The sequence below is a fragment of the Mesitornis unicolor genome, unplaced genomic scaffold, assembly GCF_000695765.1.
Source record: "Mesitornis unicolor isolate BGI_N332 unplaced genomic scaffold, ASM69576v1 scaffold33972, whole genome shotgun sequence".
NCBI classification, from domain to species: domain Eukaryota; kingdom Metazoa; phylum Chordata; class Aves; order Mesitornithiformes; family Mesitornithidae; genus Mesitornis; species Mesitornis unicolor.
In genome coordinates, this window is record NW_010167708.1 from 794 (window position 1) to 21272 (window position 20479).

The 20479-nt window shown below is 34.0% G+C and overlaps 1 protein-coding gene across 1 annotated transcript in view; it reads left to right on the forward strand.

The window, feature by feature from the left end:
• Nucleotides 1-533: 533 nt before the first annotated feature.
• Nucleotides 534-20479, forward strand: part of LOC104536235 (ryanodine receptor 3-like) — a gene marked incomplete at both ends in the record, with an annotated part of 37436 nt that continues 17490 nt past the window's right edge. The window contains 8 exons of the mRNA XM_010178793.1: nt 534-608; nt 1594-1672; nt 3814-3926; nt 4387-4486; nt 7857-7950; nt 12855-12929; nt 13600-13756; nt 19250-19423. Coding sequence (XP_010177095.1) covers nt 534-608; nt 1594-1672; nt 3814-3926; nt 4387-4486; nt 7857-7950; nt 12855-12929; nt 13600-13756; nt 19250-19423 — 867 coding nt within the window. The remainder of the gene's footprint in view (nt 609-1593; nt 1673-3813; nt 3927-4386; nt 4487-7856; nt 7951-12854; nt 12930-13599; nt 13757-19249; nt 19424-20479) is intronic.

Here is a 20479-nt window from a genome sequence, read left to right on the forward strand (position 1 = left end):
TGATCTTCTCATAAATTTCCATATTTGAAATTAATAACTGTACTTGGTTGAAATTATGGATGCCGTTGCTTTAATGAATGCTTTAAGATAACATTAATCCTAGCAAGTAGATATCTTTAGTACATGCTTAAACTATTCTGGGCAATAGGTGTGTTTTTCCTCTTTCCTCTTTCAGATTTCAGTTTGTGCATGTGTATTTATACTTATTTTTATTTTTTTAATGCATCTGAGAAGTTTATAAGAAAGGTAAGTAGTATCTAATTTAAAACTTTTTTTCAATGCTGCGGTTTTACTTAATAAAAATTAGGTCAGAATAAGAGTCTTTGAGCAAGAACAACATTTATTTCCTTCGCAGATATTTAGCTGTAGCTACTTCATTATTACGATTTTTGACCAGCATATACATTTCATAATTTGCTTGAATATTTGCACTTATTACTTGAACTGTAGTAGGCTCTTAACATTGTTCCGTAATTGTGGTCATAGTTCACGCAGTGCAAGGGTGTTCTGACCTTCTCTGATGTGTTCTGTAGGCAGCTCAAGGGGGTGGTCACAGAACCCTGCTGTATGGCCATGCGATACTACTTCGACATTCGTTTAGTGAAATGGTAAGTGAGAGAGCACTTGTGCAGGATGATAATATGAAACTCAGATAAACATCTTTTTATCAAAATAAAAAAGATATAAATTCAGAAGAATGTTCTTTCTAACTTTTCTTCTGCACTAGATAAAAAATTTGAATAGCTTATAGTGTCAACACAATGGAAGTAGCCTTTAAATTTTAAATTCAGGTTCTTCAATCCATTTCACTCAGAAATGTAACTGTGAAACTCCTTTAGCCATAGATTATTTCTGTGCCCTTAAAGAATCCATTTTAATGATAGTTCTGTTAGCAAGTTGCTGCTATTGCAAATGTATTTGTTGGAATATGTGTTATTTTTTCCATCATATTTTATAAGTTCTTCCTTTTAACATCCCATAGTTCCTAGAGACTGTGCCCACAAAAATGCTATCTTCAGGCTACCTTGTATAAATTTTGATTCACTACATTTTACAACTGGAAAATTTTAACTGCCTGTATCTTTGAATTATTAGTGCCTGTGCAAGTTTGCCTAATAGGAAGCTGAAGGAATAAGAAATCAATAAAACGTATTATCTTCTTATTCCTGACTAGAAGACTATACATTAGTCTTTAAATTATGTTACTTATGTTTATGAACCATACAAATCGTAGTTGCCTTGATATACCAGAGTTACAGGAATGATTATTGCCTTTTCGTATGTTTGCTATGTTTTCATGAGGCAAACTTGTCACTGTAATGCTGTAATAGGAACAGGCAAACATGTTATCTGATGAACCATGTGAAACTGTGGAAGGTAGGAGCTACATTGAACAGAGAAGTATGTGCTAGACTGGAAAAGGATTTTGATGTTTTAAAGTCAGGAAGCACTTGTACACAAATAACAATGTTTAATTTAAAAAAAAATCAAGCACAGGTTCATAGTAAGATGGACTAATGTGAATGTATTAATTTTGCATGTGTGTTAATGCATGCTGTTGTTTTTTGTTTTCAATAACTTCATTTTTTGCAGTATTTGACATGTTTAACATCATCAAGATCTCAGACGGATAAACTTGCATTTGATGTGGGACTACGAGAAAATGCAGCAGGTGTGGCAAGCTATTTTTTAAGGAAAATGTGTCAAATGCTTCTTTCTGCAGAAAAGGCATTGGGATTAATGGACTGGAAGCTTATGAATATCATATTTGTGTGTTCATTAGAAATAAGTTGACTGAAAGTAAATTATGACTGCCAATACTGATGACTTTGAGTAAATTAACTGACTGTGTAAGAATGTAAGAGTACCTTGCAATTAAACTGAATTAGTACAACTGATGATAATGGTCAAAGTAAAAAAATTCTGTTGAATAAAATAAATTTTATGCTTTTTTTTTCCTATTTGTATGGCTTGGCACTGTCAAGAGAATTAGAGCATGGAAAGCCATATATTGGTGCATTCACAATATACATTGTAACCATTGTAGCATGCAACTTGTAATACAGGAAAACAGAAAAATTGTAATGAGCACATTGCTAAAAGACCTGAAGAAAAATAAAAGCATAAAATGGTTCAAAATAATAATGGGACAGAGTGGAAGAGATACGACACAAACAAGAAATAACAAGAAAGCTTTAAAGTCTTATGAATAGATTTCTGGGAGTACTGCCAGTAACAGTGCTGCTGATAGAGATATAGTAAAAAAAAAAGTAGTTCTTCCATGAAATCACATATAAATTATGAGATGCCACTGGGAGCTATGTTAAATGAATTTAAAAGCAACTCAGCCACCAAGAGCCACAAATAGGTTTACATGCTACTGTATACATAGTATTAATGGTTACTGGAAGAGAAGAGTACTCACCAGAAAAAGTAACAGGTGACCCTGTAGTACCTTGAAGTATATCCATATCGTGAAGGAAAATGTAGGTACCTGTATACACACCTCACCTGTAAAGTGAGGCTTCAAATAAAGAAATGCCAGTTGTATTAATATCATCCTGTGCTTTATATTGTTTTCTCATTATTTTGAAAATAAATTTAGATCAAAATAGGCTAACTGATTATGGAGAGACACTGCCAATGTTAAAATGTTTGTGGATCATGATCTTTGAAACTTCCTTTCCAGAAGACTCTTATTATATACATGACCTTCTCTTACGAATGAGTGAAGATTGTCTTTCAGTTGTTTGTAGCCATACAGAAGATGGTCTCAGACAGATATTAGCAGCCTGTTACTTGATTATATCTTTGGTTGTTGCCTTAGATGGAGACCATTTTCTTTAGACATGTTGATAAAAGGAATGTATGTGTCCTATCTCTCTGAAAACAGTTTCAGTGAAATTTGTCTTTATAAGTTTATAGGGTTTTTTGTCAGAGTTATTGTGCATCTGTCTGCTTGTGCCCATAAGGGTTATGTAACAAATATCTGTAGTTGTCTCATACTGGTATTTGCTTAACTGTAAATATACAATAAGACCCATGTACACATAGGTAAGATACAAAAAGCAACACATAAAAGGAATGCTTAGTTGTGTTTCTGCACAATGAGAGAGCTGTATCTAACTCATTTTCTTCAAAGTCTTAACTAAACCCTGAAGGGTGTAAAACTGTGGAATGAATTAGGTAATCTTCCCAGAATCGGGGTGTGTGTGCATGTGTGCAAAGTAATCTTATATTTAATATGTAGGAAATATTCTATGCTTGTCATCCCTGGTTTTGGCTGTCCTGTAGTCATATGGTCTGTAGTGGTAATGGAACTGCTACCAGAAATGGTATTTGTATTGTAGCAGTATTGTAAAGTTATGGACTATTTGTTTCAAAATTCTGTATTCTGCAACATATAGTTTAGAGTGGAAATGATACAGAAGATTGTGAATTAAATAAGAATAGTAAACAAAAGAAGACAGAAAAGGTGATAATTAAGACTGAGGTAGGTGTCAACAATTTATTGGCAGTGGGAGCCTTGAAGGGAAGGGAGTTCTGAGGAGTGTTTTGTAAGTGGTTAGTTGCCTCAAGAAACATGAAAAGAGAAATATCAGCTTCAGAGATGACAGTAATTGGTTGACAAAAAGTTTCAAGAAAAAGAATAAAATAAAAATGGATTGAAAAGAAGAATAAGGTGGTTTTATAGCATGAATGTCTTATAAGACAATCTTTTAATACATTATTTCAATGTTTTATTACAATATCATTAAATTTCTTGGGAGTTGTCTGTTTTGTATACCCTTGATAAATATCTCTGTCCTTTAGGTGAGGCATGCTGGTGGACAATACACCCTGCTTCTAAACAAAGGTCAGAAGGAGAAAAGGTTCGAATAGGTGATGATCTTATCCTGGTCAGTGTGTCCTCTGAAAGATACCTGGTAGGTTTGTTTGTTTAGAAAGTGGACACCTAGTGGGAAAATACAGAGTGCTATGAAGAGCTGGGGGAAATGGTTGGGATTCTTGTGAATGATTTTCTTTTTCTAATCCAGGAAATAATTCCTGGTTGTAATGCACTTTTTTTTTTCTCAGTGAAAGGTTTTCCTCCCCCAAGACCCCTAGAACAAGACTGTTTTCATGCCTTTATCCTGAGGTGTACTTCAACATTCTTCATCTTGGGAAGTTTTTATTTCTGTAACTGTGTAAAATTCCTAAACTGCAGCTTAATCTGTTGGTTAGATTTAGAAAAGAGTTCATTTTGATAGCAAGTGACTACTAATTTTTAAAGAATATTTGTGTATTTACTTTCTTATGTATTTCCATCTTGTTGAGAAATTATTATGCTAAGTATTTTTAAGCACATAAATGTTACTGATTCCTGTTACTGTCGTCTTATTTCAGCATCTCTCCGTATCAAATGGAAGTATTCAAGTGGACGCCTCCTTTATGCAGACGCTATGGAATGTACATCCTACATGCTCAGGGAGCAATATTGCAGAAGGTTTGTCAGTTTATTTATTTAGAAATATATATACTTTAAATTATTTGAATTGATTTTCATACAGAGTGAAAATGGAAAAAACCCACCTTCAGATCATCAAACTAAAGAGATTAATGAAAATAAAGAAAATGAGCACGGAAGAGTAGAAAATGGAGAAATACAGTTAAATCAGCCAAATTAACTGAAGAAAAGCTAAATAAGTGCTGTAACTTTAAAATAGCAAAGCATAAAAAGCTGCATGAGAAATGAAGACTTAGAGAGCAACAGAGGAATTTATTGTCTTCAGTTTAATTTTGGGGAGTAGGAGCTGCAGAATAAGTAAAGCCAGTAAACTTAGATTTTGTATACGGTTTTCCATCACCCTGTAACAGAGGTAACAGAAGAGAGATAAAGGTACATGCAAAATGGAAAGCACGTGTCTCATAGTTTCTATTTCTGTCTCTTACTTGTGTTTTTAAAGATATTTGTTCCAAATTGCTTCTAAATCTTACAGCCATGCTTCCTTATTGTCTCTCTGTAATAGTCGATGAAAATGAGCTCTCTAAACACATCCTCTTAATCAGCCTTAAATCTCACACCACAGGGTCAGGATTTTTTTCTAGGTACTTGACTGCACTTTACAACAGTTTTTGAAAAGCATCACCTTGTTCTGTTTGAGAAATGTCTTGTTCTGTAATGAAAGGCTCATCCACTCACTGTTGCTTCTTATTTCAATGCCATACCATGTCATTAACACTGTCATAACAAACACTGTACTTTACCTCTGCTATTCTTTGTTTGAAGTACCAGCTCTCCACATTCATAAATGGTAAATGTCTTTAAGTCAGGATCATTTTGTATCACTTGGCCCTAAAAATTAACCACTTATGATGTAGTAATATTCTGGATCATAGGAAAAAATTGAGTTATAGAGGACCTGAAAGAGACATTGCATTTCCCTGGAATCAGCTGTACTAAGTCTTGATAGAAGTAGACTGCCCTGGTGCTAAAGACTAACAGTCACTAGGTTTGTCTGAACTGTGGTTGGGTCCTTCTATCCTGGTTTCTCTCAGATAGAATCGTAGAATTTGTTTGGTGGCTGGTCAATAGGATTATTTCATACCATAACCTTCACGCTCACTATAAACTGGGGAGTTTGCTGAGAATGCTCTCTCTTTCCTCAATGATCATCATCCCTGGAGGGTCTCACCCATGATTCTGCTCCCAAAGCCTACTCCCCTGCTTCTTGCGACCACTGTGTCAGCTGAGTATAGCTTTGTGTGCTTTATATTAATATTGTTATTAGTTTATTATTATTATTATATTAAATCTGTTTCTATTTCAACCCACGGGACTCATTCTGCCAATTCCCCTCCCTAGGCATGGAGGAGTCATCAGGTGATAGAACCACTGTCTAAATGATGATACTTTCTAACCCCAAATGGTTTAAATCAGCATCCCACAGTGTTCCTGTGCACTGGCCCATAAAGAAACTTGTTTCAGAGTGTTTGTAGGTCTTCCTTTCAAGAGCATATGGGATATATATTTTCCTCCTACTTTCTGATTGCTTTCTGTTGCTAGAAGTGTGTTATGGTGGAGCTGTATATTTAAAATGTCTGTCTGGTCCCCTGCTACTGTGGATTATAAATAGAAGAGGCGTTAACTCTGGAAAAGTCCCTGTGTTCTCAGGTTTTGCAGATAAAACAAAACCAAGCAAACAGAAAAGCCATCCTATAGTAAAACTAAAAACTTGTAACAGTAATGAGCTACACAGAGAGATATGGAAAATCAGTGGTATATTTTAGATTCTGTAACAGCAGGGTTTTGACAGCTAAATTTCCTAAGTGAATCATAGAGTGGTGGAGGTTTGAAGAGACCTGATCCAATTTTCTGCTCAAGCAGGGCCACCTAGAACAGGTTGCCCAGGACTATGGCTAGACAGCTTTTGAATATCTCTGAGAATGGAGACTCCACAATCTCTCTGGGCAACCAACCTATGCTCAGGCATCCTCTCATACAAAAATGTTTCCTGATGTTCAGACAGATCTTCCTGTATTTCAGTTTGTGCCTGTTGCCTCTGGTCCTGTCACTGGGCACCATTGAGGAGAGCCTGTCTCCATCCTCTTAATGTTGATGAGGTGTCCGCAGAGCATTCTCTTCTCTAGGTCAGAAGTCCCAGTTCTCTCAGCCTTTCCTCATATGTGAGATGCACCAGTCTCTTAATCATCTTAGTGGCCCTTGGCTGTACTTAGAACCCTTGTACTGTGTAACTCAAAATTGAACACATAATCCGAAATTGCATAATAATAATTTTAAAGAAGGATAGCATGGGGTAAGCAGTGAAGTAGACTTTCTGTGTGTCATTTTTTTTCCAACTACTTAGGCTTAAGTTTAGCTATACCTCTTAGAACGGTTTACATGAGGGGTGATCATATGTCAAAAGATTTAGCAGCGTGGCTCAAGTTGAATGGACAGACTGAGAAAGTGAGAAAGTCTAAAATTAGACTGGAGACAAACATAGTCTGGCAAACAGACTTTTTGTGAAGTTTGAAGTACTTCTGATGGAATGTAAACATCAGGAAAGGTTATTTTTTGCATTCTTTCTTTACTGTGACCTTTGCATTAATTTGCAACAAGATAATTGCCAGTTACCATTTTCCTAATTAATTTATATTCAATTGACCATGTAGTATGAAGGTTTCCTTCTCCTTTATGTGTGTTCTTTTAAAAAGCATTAATTTCACTTACAAGGTCAGAACAGGTTGGACTGAGGGTCTGGTGAATCATTCTCCTTCTACATAATGTTTTTTCTTTTCTCCTTCTGTGAGGCAAAGTGTCTGGTTTTGACCTGTAGTCCTTGTGTTAAATGGGTTGGAAAGTTAGCTTCCATTAATCTTGATCTTCAGAACTGCTAAGTGTTTTTCTGTCCTCTGTTTTCTGCTGCTGTTGTTTAGTTTTGATTTTGACACAAATTATAAGTGCCAGAACAAAGTGATGATCTCACCAAATTATTTTGTATTGAGAACATTTAAATTCTATTAAGGGAGAGGAAATGATAGTGTTATGTAATTGATTTGGCTTTTACCTAGAGCGTTCAATTTTCAAAACAAGTTCTTTTCTTTTCAGTCCCAGAGTCCTAATTTGATTTTTAAATGTTAAGAGATTGCTTTCTTTTTATCTTCATTTTCAGAAGACATATTTTAACTGAAAAAGATACTACTAATAATATGTTTTCCTTTTAAATATTTTCTTCTTGTTTAATTTCAGTTATGAGTGAAAATTTGGAAAGCAGATTTCACCTAAGTCTTTTGAATTTAAAGAATTTTTTTTGAGGGCATTATCTTCATATTGTTAATGTTAAAGCTTATGAGTAAATGTGCTTATTCTGCAGGATATCTTCTTGGTGGGCATGTAGTACGTTTTTTCCATGGCCATGATGAGTGTTTGACAATTCCATCTACAGACCAGAATGATTCACAGCACAAGTGAGTGGTGGTGCATTTTTGTACATTTCCTTATCTCAAAAAAAATAAATAAATTGTTGATTGTGAGTTGAATTTGAGGTTAGATACATTAAATACTCATTACAGCAGTCTTTAATTAGGCAGTGTCATTGTTACAGGTTGAGACCTACTAAGCAAAAAATCAGTCATGAGTTCTTTTATTGCTATTCAAGTAGTCGATTTCCACTGAGATTTCAACCTGTTCTGTTATTTGTATTTAATGCGTACTACTATAAGAAGAGGTAAGCAAGCAAGAACAGGGCAGATGGTAGTATTAAAGAAACTGCTGTAAAAAAATCTCTGAAGGTTTGGTCTCTACAATGACTTTCATATTTTATGTATTTTATGCCTTTTGCAAGTTCTTGGTCTCTCAAATTTTATTAATACGTTGTTATAATTAAATCATATTAGCTAGACTAAATCACACTTATATTGAACTTAAATATCCAGTTATATATTCTGTTGATTTTTTATTTGACTTTAACTTTGCATTTTGTTGATAATCAAAAGCACAGCAAGCTAATAATTTTGATACAAAAAACCCCCAGCATTAAAAATCATATTCAACAAATAAGATCTCTATACCTGTTGTGACAAATAAGTTATGCTTTAGGTAATATGATACCACAAGTATCATTCAGTTCTAAATTTTCCATTATTATATTTCTATGGAGTAAAAATTTGTCCAGAGCTGAAAGAAAACGAAAACCGAATGTCAGAAAACTTGACTTGTTGGTGGAATTTTGTATCATTGCTGTCCTCATATGTGTACAGAAGAAAAAAGATACAAAGTTTGCACTGAGTGTGAACACATGCTCACCTAGTATAAAAATGTTAGCAAATGTATTAGGATGTTCAGAAATGCTGTACTTTGCTATTGCTGTTACTTATCTAGAAGTCAGATATAGTTAAAACCAAAAATAATCGTGGAGTCCTGTTGCCTTGTACAATGTTCTTCTTACTATATGTTTGGTGCATATTGTTACTGCTTTAAGTTCTGCTTCGTTTTTTTGTTTTGTTTTGTTGTTTGGTTTGGGGTTTTTTTTGCAACTATGTAAATAAAAGGGTAAAATTAGAAATGTTTACTTTTCTGAATGGAATCTATGTATTTATATTCCTAAAATAGGAGAATAATGTGAATGCTATATTGAATATTTTCAAATGTGTGATAGTGATATAATGTGCACTTGCAGCCCAGAAGCCCAATTGTACCCTGGGCTGCATCAAAAGAAACGTGACCATCAGGTCGAGGGAGGTGGTTCACCCCCTCTGCTCTAACGAGACCTCATTTGGAGTACTGTGTTCAGTTTTGGGACTTCCAATGTAAAAAAGAAATTGACCTGTTGGAGTCAGTCTAGAGGAGTGCCACAGAGATGATCGAAGAGGATGGAGCACCTCTCCTGTGAAGACAGCCTGAGAGAGTTGAGGTTATTTAGCCTGGGGAAGAGAAGGCTCTGGGAGACCTTATTGCAGCTTTCCAGTACTTAAAGGGGGCCTACGGGAAAGGTGAGGAGGGACTCTTTGTCAGGGAATGTAGTGATAGGACAATGGGTAATGATTTTAAACTGAAAGAGGGTAGATTTAGAGTAGATATAGGGAAGAAGTTCTTTACCATGAGGGTGTGAATGCCTACTCCCTGGAAGTGTTGGATGGGACTTTGAGGACCCTGGTCTAGTGGAAGATTTCCCTGCGCATGGCAGGGGGTTTGGAACTAGATGATCTTTAAGATCCCTTCCAACCCAAACCATTATATGATGATGTGATTTGGAGTTGTCCTATCTTTTGGATTTGTGAGCTGCATGAGAGACAAAAGGCTAAGATTGTACAGTGTCATACTTGTAGGAGTCACATTTACATTATACAAAACAAAATGAATACACAAAAAACCCCAAACAAATAGCAATAGAAACAGGAGAAAGCTGTAGAAAATTGTTGTGTTTCTTTCTGTCTTTATGTTTAATCATTTCTATACATTGCATTAGGACTATTAAATAAGCTAAATTGACAAGAATTATAATTTCTCTTTTCATAGAACAGATATTTAATTTTCTGTAAAGAATGCTCCTTAGCAATTCACAGAGTGACCATTCTCTGCCAAGAATCTTAAGGTCTTTTATTGCAGGCCAAGTGAAAATACAGGGGATGGACTTATTGAGCATCAAAAAGAAGGTGTGGCAAAATCTCAGTACAAGGTGGATGGATGGATGGATGGATGAAATCAAGGAGAAGATGAAGAAAATGTGTGGATACTGTTGTTCCACAGCAACAGCAGCAGCTGTTCTCTTTCAGTTTTGCAACTGTAAGAGCAGGTCACTAATGCTAGCACAGTCTTGCATGTAGATAAAGCTGGAAAAGGGTTAGAGAATTTAAGTAGTATAGGAATTTAAGAATTACAAAAGGTGAACAGAGGCATATCTGTGGCATTCTTAAGTGAAGGAATGGTTGAGTTGGGCCAAGGAGAAATGAATGAGGTCAAAGAGAATTGAAATGAATTGTTAGTATTGAGCTTAGCTAGGAAGAGGTCATCAGGGTCTGCAGAAGTAACATCAGTAAGGTGAATGTGAAAAAAGAGGCTCTAAATGACTAGAGTGAAGATGGAAAAGAAAAACTCTGGACAGTTACTGTGTATTCAGAATATTCGCAGTATCATAGAACAGCCCAGGTTGGAAGAGGCCTTCAAATATCATATTCATAGAGTCTGAAAATGAAGATTAACTGATTGTTAGGTTTTTTATTGTCATTTTGTATTTTGATTCTAGAGTATCAAAACATTACTATGGAAGACAAGATGTGTAGGAAATGCTACTACCTTTGCTATGAGGAAGATATATTCTTACTCTTATGGTGTGCTGTCATTTAAAAATTTTTGAAATCACAAGTGTGTTCTTAAATGTAACTCCTAAATAATGTACTGATGTAGATCTGTGAGTCCATCATCTTATAAAGATACTGGATGCAAATGGTTTGTCACATTCCATTATACTTCATGTTAATATATAAGGTTCTTCTTGGAATGTATGAGTGCTGATCAACAAGCAGATCATCAAATATATTAAAACTTAAGTGTTGTCAACAGAAGAAAAGTTGTAGAAATGTTTAGATAAGAAAAACACAGCTTTCATTTCACAAGTTGAGTTACAGGTCCCATAGTTGCATGAGAACTATGCTAGCGGTTGTGTTTTTTTCCTGTTAGCTGTTGCAAAAGGAAAAGAATCTGACAATCTGAAAAACCAGTCGAAGTTTTGCATTTCAAAATGCTACTTTAATTCAGAACATAATGTGTAACAGCTAGATTGTCACATTTCTATGTATGTATGCACAGCATTCAGTCAAGTTTGCTGGAGCAGAAAAGCAGATTTTAAACTCCCTTGCTGCGTATTTTTTTCACATACCTAAGTAGAATAGAAGACCCAGCTCCCATGCATGCTAGGGTGGATTAGTCCTGTTTACAGGAATATGTGTAAGGAAGTTTTTCATCTTTCAGTAATCATTCATGTCTTGTCATCCAAGCAGCAGAATTTGTATAACCCTTCTCATATATAATGGAGATAAAAATTACAATGGTTAATAGGAAAGGTCTTGACCTGAGGCTCAGAATATACAGGAACTGGTTTTTTATTATTAAAAGCCTTTCTTTACCCTATTACTAGATTTTTGTTTTGTTTTGGTTTGGTTTTTTTTGTGAGGTGTAAAACGAAATCCTTTCCTAAGAACCAAATTACAATTATAACATGTTTTTTTGGTACCTTTATCATGTTATGATACAGTCATTTTTCATTCTATGTTATTCTGTGTCTTTCAATTTGACTGTCTTTATGATCTGGGGTCAGTTCCTGCTATTTTAATTAAACAAGGAACAGTGGAACTGTTTTCTTCGTCTTTCTTCACCTCTTCTTTCATTTGGGAAAGGGAAGAAAGGCTATGTGAATTACCATTCTTACCTTTGACAATGCCTCAACAAAACTTTTCATTAGAAATTGATGAAAGCGTTTAGGAATAAACATGAATCAAATATTCTTCTTATGAAGTTCAACCATCCTCTCCTTTAGGTGTCAGTATAAATATATGAACAGAAAGAATCACTGCCAGAGAATTTTAGAAATACAAAAGAGGCTGACTGCTTATGTTGCTTTAAGAAAAGAAGAAAACAACAGAATTTTGGAAGTTTGCTGCGCTTTTGAGAAGAAGATAGTGAATGAGTTTGTTTTGCAACTAGAATAATTCTGCTTGCATGTCTGAGCTCTGCTTCCTTGCTCAAATTATGAAATTATGAAAGACTTTACTCCAGTATATTACAGTTATTAACAATATGATTTAATAATAATATTTTCAAATAGATAATTATATATAAGAATATAATTTTATCTGTATTTTCTGTTTTGTGAGGATTATTATTCTGGTATATTATTATATTCTGGTATATTATTATATTCTGGTATATTATTCTGGTAAGAATGTGAAATTAATTCTAGGAATTCTAGGAATGAAGTCTCTGATGTCGTATTCATGCAGATAATCATTAATGTATGTAGATATGTGTACTCATTTTAATATTGTGTTTATATGTATTTAAGATCATTAGTAATTTAGATTAATATCTTGGGAACTGTATGATTAAGTAACAGCAAAAGTTTCTCAGCTACTTTGAAGTCAAAGTATTTTATCAGCTCCTGAGAGAAAATAGCGTAATGGAAATAGCCCAACTTACCTGGGATATTTGGATTGTGTATCGCGCCCTTACTGATGAGTAGGAATCTTCTGTCCACTCAACTCCATCTGTTTAGCTAGGGAAAAGTGAGTCCTACACAGTTTACAGAAGAATAAGTCATAAATACGATGTAGCACAAATAAACACCAGAGGATGAACTTCTGAATCCCTTCTGCAGGAAAGTACTTTATGAAACTGGAGGAGCTGGCGTTCGAGCAAGGTCTTTGTGGAGAGTGGAACCACTTCGGATAAGGTACTGATATTTTTTAATTTTTTCTGTTAGCAGCTCTTGTTAACAGCCATTCAATTGTTACAGACTCATAAGGCAAAACATGAGTAATATATGTGTCTTGCTATATGATATATGTTAGTGTGTTTGTTGTCAATAATTAAAAGTAGTCTACCATCATATAATTTTACTGTTTTTTAGACACTATCTCCCTCCTAGGTGATTAGTTATCTGTTACTTGTTGCAAATAAAATTTCAATATATATCACAAGGTTATACGTGTTTTAACCAGCCTTCGGTACTGTATGTTTGTTTTGCTCTTGGTGTGTTTGTGATTGTAAATGAAATACCCTCATAACTTACAAAGGTGTAGAATAGTTCTTTGAAATGTTGAGTACTCAGTTTTAATTTGTTTAGGCAGTTAACTGAATTAAATGTAGGAAATTTTTTTTATCGACACCATGTGTAAAACAGAGAGAGGGTACAGAAACAAGAAAATTTAAGCTATGTTCCTTTCCAAGGTTCTCTTTGCAAATGCATTATCAGTTTTGCATCTATTTTGATGCAAGTATTGAAACCTAAAGCAAAAAGCAATTTTTAATGCACTGTATTTTCTGAACATCATTTTAAGCCCATAATAGAAATACTAGTTTTGCTTACTTCATAATTTTTTTTCTTGATGTCTCGTGTTTAGCTGGAGTGGAAGTAACATCAGATGGGGACAGCCTTTCCGCCTTCGACATATTACAACAGGAAATTACTTGGCTCTGAATGAAGATGAAGGACTTGTAATGTTAGACAGGGAAAAGTCAGACACAGCATCTACTGCCTTTTGTTTTAGAGCATCAAAGGTAAATTTGTCTTAAATGCGGAGCAGTCAAATACTAGATCTGAGTTGGTTCAATGACTTCAGAAATTATTTGTAATTTCTAAATTGAAGCAATTGATAAGGATTATGCATTTAAATGCACAGGTAAACAACCTGAGTTGAGAGAAACAAATGTTTCCTTGAGGAAAAATAGAGATGATGAATAAACTTTATTCACAGGTTAAAAAACCAAGATTGATAACTAGTACAATGCAAGATACAGTGGTTTAATATGAGTATTTTCATCATTATGGAATAATTTTAGTCGGACAGAATCTCATTAGAATGTTATTCATTCCAGCTCTATGTGTCATAATTGAATTCAATTGAATTTAGTTCACTTGGGCAAAATTCTGCCCTTGCTATTCTTTGTGCAGTGTGTTGATAGCTGAATTGCAAGAAAAATGTAGTCAGTGATTTCTTAACCATATGTTTTCAAACTGTGCTCTTTAGTGAGCTGCTAATTGCATGTTACTAGCTTTTTCATCATTTCCAGCTGAGAAAAACAGTACAAGTGAGAGAGAATGAAGGATAATTACAGAGGTAGGCAAAATTACAATAATGTTTTTCCAGAAATTGAAATGTTTTTACATCAAAGGTGATGAAAAGTTTTTATGTCCTTTCATGGTATTACTTACAAATAGCTGCCATAACTGCTACAATAAAGTTTTTTATTATGTATGAGTACGTAGATGTTCCATGTAATTCTGAATGCTGTGTGGTCCCTGAAGGGCAGTGAAAAAGAATCTTTAAAGTTAGATGTATACTAGATAAAGTCTAGCATTAAGGGTCTTTCCAGATGCTAGACTTTCGTTAGTATAATAAAGCAAATACTTCTTTTTAGCATTTTAAAAATAACAATGTTTATTTTATTTGTGTGACACAATATGGTGTGCCAAGAACTTTTATTTTAGCTAATAAAAAGAATTTCAAAACTATTGGGAAATTTCCTTAGGTTGCTGGATGCTCACCAAATAGTTTTTACTTTTTTCTTCAGTGTAAATGCTATGCGGTGTAGGTTCTACATGTAATGTTGTACAGGGGCAGTTAGTACAGCTCTTATTTCCCCCCATTTTTGGCAAATCATGGCACCCTGGTATGAATGGTGAGTATGCCAGAAATGCCACAATTATTCAACATTGTGTTCAAATTCCTGAAGATTTTTTTTTTCCTGAAGAAAGAAAGGTGAGGTTTTGGAACTACATAAACTCATACTATTGATCTGGACTGTGAGAGGGAAAGGACTCTTAAAACCAAGTGTTGATTGCATATAGATTGAGGCCAGAATAACTGTAGAACTAATAGTTAGACTTGACACATGCAAGTGTGCTTATCTTATTTTCTCTACATATGCATTTGTAAACCTTTGTTTTCTCATGTTGATTTTCACAATGAAGAAATATTTTCAGTTGCCCAGACCTTAATATGACATAAATCAAGGGAAATTTCAAGACAACTTTCTAATATCTTCCTATCCAGTTGTGTAGAGTACCTTAAAAATAGGGTGCTGGAATACATGACTATTTACAGCACTCCTGCCCTTTAGAATCCTAGAGTAATTCTCATTGGAAAGGACCTTGGGAAGTCACCTAGTCCAGCCTTCTGCTCCAGGTGGGGTCAACACAGAATTCAGACCAGATTGATCAGAACTTACATTGTTGTGGACTCTCCAGAAGAAAATAAAACATTTTTCCATTGAAGTAGTTTTTTCCACTTTGAAAGCCAGCAAAAGGGATTTTGTGGAAAAAAGAGATGAACTTTGCCAGCAGGCAGAGCTTTGTGCAGTATACCAAATCCCCAAGGCTTCACAGGAGCCTGTAGCACATGGCTGAAAGTCTTATTTTTCCAACAGTTGTTATAGAGACCCTCCTGTTGAAAAAAGCACACCTTCATCCTCAGTATCATTACATAACACTTCAGGTCTTGTGTGCTCCTTGCTTTTCAAAACCTATGATTGCATTCATAATGTATTTACTTTCAATGTTTTGTTTCCTTTTGCCAAGTAACACTGGAAAGGGAAATAGATATTTTAAATTATAAAATTCAAATAAGAATTTTCCGTAATAAGTCCTTACATAAATAAGAATCAAAGGAAGTTTAAAAAAAAAAAAGCGAAAGAGTATGCTAAAGAACATTATGGTGCTGATTTCAATGACAACAGCATATGTAAACTATGTCTATTTACTGCAAATTACTGCAAGCTTTTTACAAGCATCAGAAATTGACAGCAGACCTCCAAAGTTACACCTTTTCTTTGGTTTAATACGGAGCTTATTTTTGAAAAAGTTTTAAAATGCCAACCGTTATGTTTTAAGGCAACAGCACTGTAATGCCTTGTGACCACAACGACAGCAGAAAAACTACAGCAGATGGAATCCTGTTTTGAAATGGGATGTTCTCATTCCAGCACAGTACTTGGCTCAGTATACTCTGCTGAGCAGAACCTGGATTCTGCTTACAAGTTTCTTTGGAAAAAACACAGTGAAGAACAAGAGCATATTTGAAAATAGTTGTTTATTTAAAAATTGTTGTAGCCCAGACTTAATATTTGAGATATCAAATTTTATTTTCATGATCCTACATACAATTAACAATGAAGAAATTATTGGTATAGTCTGATTAAGTAACATTCTGACACATTAAAAAGTCACAGATGACTCATGCAGAAGGATTTGATATCATTTTAATATTACTGCCAGCATCTGGCTATCTTAGGGGCTCAACATGGCATTATGATGTCGTAATAGTTTAGTAGTAATCATACTTTAGTTAGTTTTTGGAATAAAATGATAGGTATCGCAAAGTCCTTTACCTTCAATTGTCTCTAAAAGCTCAGGTTCTTAATTTTTAGTTCATATTTTACAATTATCGTTTCCCAATAAACACTGCATTTGAAATGCAGTATTAAACTATTTACTAGTTTTATATGGGAGGAGAAAGTAGAAGGTAAAATTGAAATAACCTACTTTTTTTCTTGCCTCATGGGGTGGAGAAATATATTAAGCAAAATGCACAGAATACAGTAAGCCCACTAGCAAGATAAGTAAGCTCAATATGTCAGTCCTCTGCTCTTATATTTGTGGACTTTTTATCTTTTTCTTTTGTTAAATTGGTGTAACCAATGGTGGTGCTTTTAGTGTGATAGCAGTGTGCAGCACCAAAAGATACAATTTTAAATAACTTGTCTGTGCTAGATTTAAGAAGAGTTCGGCAGTCAGGTTGTTTTACCATTCCTAGGAGTACATAAACAAGCCTTTAAGATATCAAGAGATTTTTCCCTACTATGTTTTTACAAGAAGACTCTTGAAAAATCATCGGACAGTTTAGTTTATTTGTCCTGCGCACACTGCCATTCCACACCTTCCTTCTGTCACGTAGATTGATGATTCTGTCAATTCTCTTTTTCTGAATCTTGCCCTTCTTCTGGTACATTAAATATTGCCTGAAATTTGCATCTTTGGCAGCTTTGCCCTCAAGTCCCTTTGTCATTCCTTCTTTCTTTTTTTATTTTTTTGTTAGTTATTTTTCCTTTGCCATCTTCCAGACCCGTGACATGATTTGTTTTCTTCAACTTGATTCATTCATGGCCTGAGGGAGTTAAATTTAGAATAGGTTGTGAAGAAAGCAGAAAAATATGCAAACAGTTCCTCCTTCCAAGCCCTAAGATGTGTACAAATATATAGATAAGAGATATATTTTTCCTCTTCTCCCCGATAATCTTTATCTGGCTATACTTTTCAGCTGTTAGAAAATACACCCAGTGTTTACACACTGCTATCAAATTACTTGGCTGAAATCCTAGGGAAACTGGACAGAGCACAAAGAGCAAAAGATCATGAAGAGGAATGTATGTTGTATTGCTTAAAGTGAGAACAGCCTTCAGGCCCCCAAAATCATTCTAAAGCTTTATTTCTGAAATTGAAGAGCTCTTGGATTTTCTTTGTCTAGTGTTGTCAGAAAGGATCAGTATCACTCAATTTTTTTAAAGCAGTAACTTAATTAGGATCACTTGTTACCACATTATGATTTATTTCATTGCAGTTTTCATTGATGCTTGATTCCTGAAGCAGTCATATTATTTGATAGATATGTTTTGATCTTCAGGGTATAAAGCCAATAATTAATTGCTGACAGTTAATGAATGTATACTATTTTATTGTATTTTTCATTTAATGGCCTCACCATAAATGTGTATTGGAAGAGTTCATCTTTATGTGATAGTGTAGTCTGCATATATATGATGTGACATAATTTACCCATGGTCTTGATATTGTAATGGTATCCCCAAGGAATGTCTTGTAATTTCATTCTAATTCATCTTAGCATTGTAATGCTGTCTGTTTCAATTAAAATTATTGTTGAAATGTGATTGCTAAATTCCATACAAATTAAAGTAGATTAGCATTGTTAAAATAAAACCCTCTTTACTCCACAGATGTTGAAAATTCAGTAAACGGAAATGAAATAAGAAAACCTGTTACACATATAATAATTCAAGCTGTGTATTAATGTCTAACATATTTTGTTTACTTAGCAAGAAATGAGCAACTATCTACACTTAAGGTTGAGCCCATCGACATTTCAAATCATAGAAAAATTATTTAATTTAACTGCTTTAATTAAGATATTTTTGTTTAATCACAGACATGTACATGCATCCATAATTTACTATAACAGAATTTGCTGCATAGTTCTGTTCTTAATCTTGAATTCAGTTTTGAAATGAAACCTATATTATTTTAAAGAAAAAAGGTACTTCCTTTTGTGCTGGAGTCTTAAAATCCTCTGCTTGTGAATGGAGAATAATGGGATTAAGAAAAGGGTTGGGTTTAAAAGTTGTCCCGGGTGTTCCAGCTGAGCATTGAGCAATGTCTTTTAAAGAGGTTTGAAATAATCCAATTTCTCTTTCTCTTCTCTTTGTCTTACAAAGACAATAAATGGATGAATAAAAGAAATGTAAAATATTAAGAAATGCAAAACTAAAATAAATGTAAAAGGCAAATTGTACTTATTTTTTTAAATTAATATTTTCTTCTTTGCTGCTCGTTGCAATACAGAGGCATTATTCCAAGTGAAGTTCTTATCTGCATATACTAATTATAAGTAAAAAAATATTTAGAATAAAAATATTTTAACTAAGAGTATCTTTCTGCTTGTTTTTCTTGTTCATAATTAAGCTAAAATTTGAATATTTTAATTATAGAAAGTTATGCATGCTCTGCTAAACTGAGACTTCAATTACATCAGTAATTCAATTATTGATTAGATTTGGTTAAATATTTAAAGTTTTTTAAAACTGTATATCTTTACATGGTAATGGATTTTACTTGATTTTTGAAATGAAATTTAGCTGCATATTAACAATATAAGTAGCATGAACCTTGTTTAGTGCTGGAATGTGTTTCAGTGTAGAATTCAACGGTTTATCCTGTTGCAGTACAAAGATTAAATGCCAGCTTTTATTTTATCTTCTTAGGAGTTGAAAGAAAAGCAGGATTCTAGTCTTAAACGTGACATGGATGGAATGGGAGTCCCAGAAATAAAGTATGGTGATTCAATCTGTTTTGTCCAACATGTGGCAAGTGCCTTATGGTTGACTTACAAAGCACAAGATGCTAAATCAGCACGTTTAGGTCCCTTGAAAAGAAAGGTAATGTTTAAGGGGTTTTTTTTTAATTACTTGTCAAATGAATGTTAGTTGGATAGTAGTTTTATTCTGTTCTGGATTTTTTTACCATTCTACCAATGTGGCAATTGTGAGTTTAATTGTTTCGTGCTGTTTTATTGAAAATGGTGTGAATATTTCATTCTAAAAATGAAAACAGTTATGAATTTGAGCAGAACTGTGTAACTAAAGAAAAACTTTGCCACTAAGAAATATATTTAGCTATTTTTCTTGCCAGAAGAAGTTATAAATTTCAGCTCAATTTTTATTTATGATAGTTCAGTAAAATATGGAAATTCTTGATTTGGTTGGTCAAATTACTTTTAAAAAATCTGCATTTAACTGTTTAAGGGCATTAACAGTTTAAGGGCATAAACTTCTAAGCTATCTTACTTTCACTGATGGTTTAGATTTTTTAATTGAGTTTATTGTATGAAATGAGAATTAAATTTGTTACTTAAGAAATGACCCTAGAAACGGCTCGGAGTTTTTAAAGGGATATTAATGAACAATTTCCTGCCAAGATGTTAGATATAATCTTGATGTGACATCAAGAAGGTATTTCTCTTGGCCTTTTTATTATATGGTACAATTATATTCTTAGTTGGGGGCATATGTTCTGTTATCTCTTCAAATTACCTTTGCATTTCATTCAGAATTAAGGGCTTTAGTACTGGCTTTGCATAACTGCATCATTACCAAATGATTTTTTGATTCAGAGATTTTTACAACTTGATCCTGTTTTTAGAACATGAAAAAGAAAAAAAATGTATTACTGAACAGAAGTTGGAATTCTTTAATTACTTGCATTTATGTACATTCATAAGAGGATACCCATACAGAAGCAATGTAAAACAAAAAATGAGATCCTCAGCACAGGCAGTGTGTGCCCATCCCCTTCACTTCTCAGCAACCTGTTTGCTAAGAGAAATTCTTCTTTCTATGCCAGTCATTCAGTATTTTCTCGATAAGAAATATAATCATCCAATGATGGCCTCTTCCTTTCCTGTTGGCTCTGGGATTATGTTTTCTCAGAGAGTC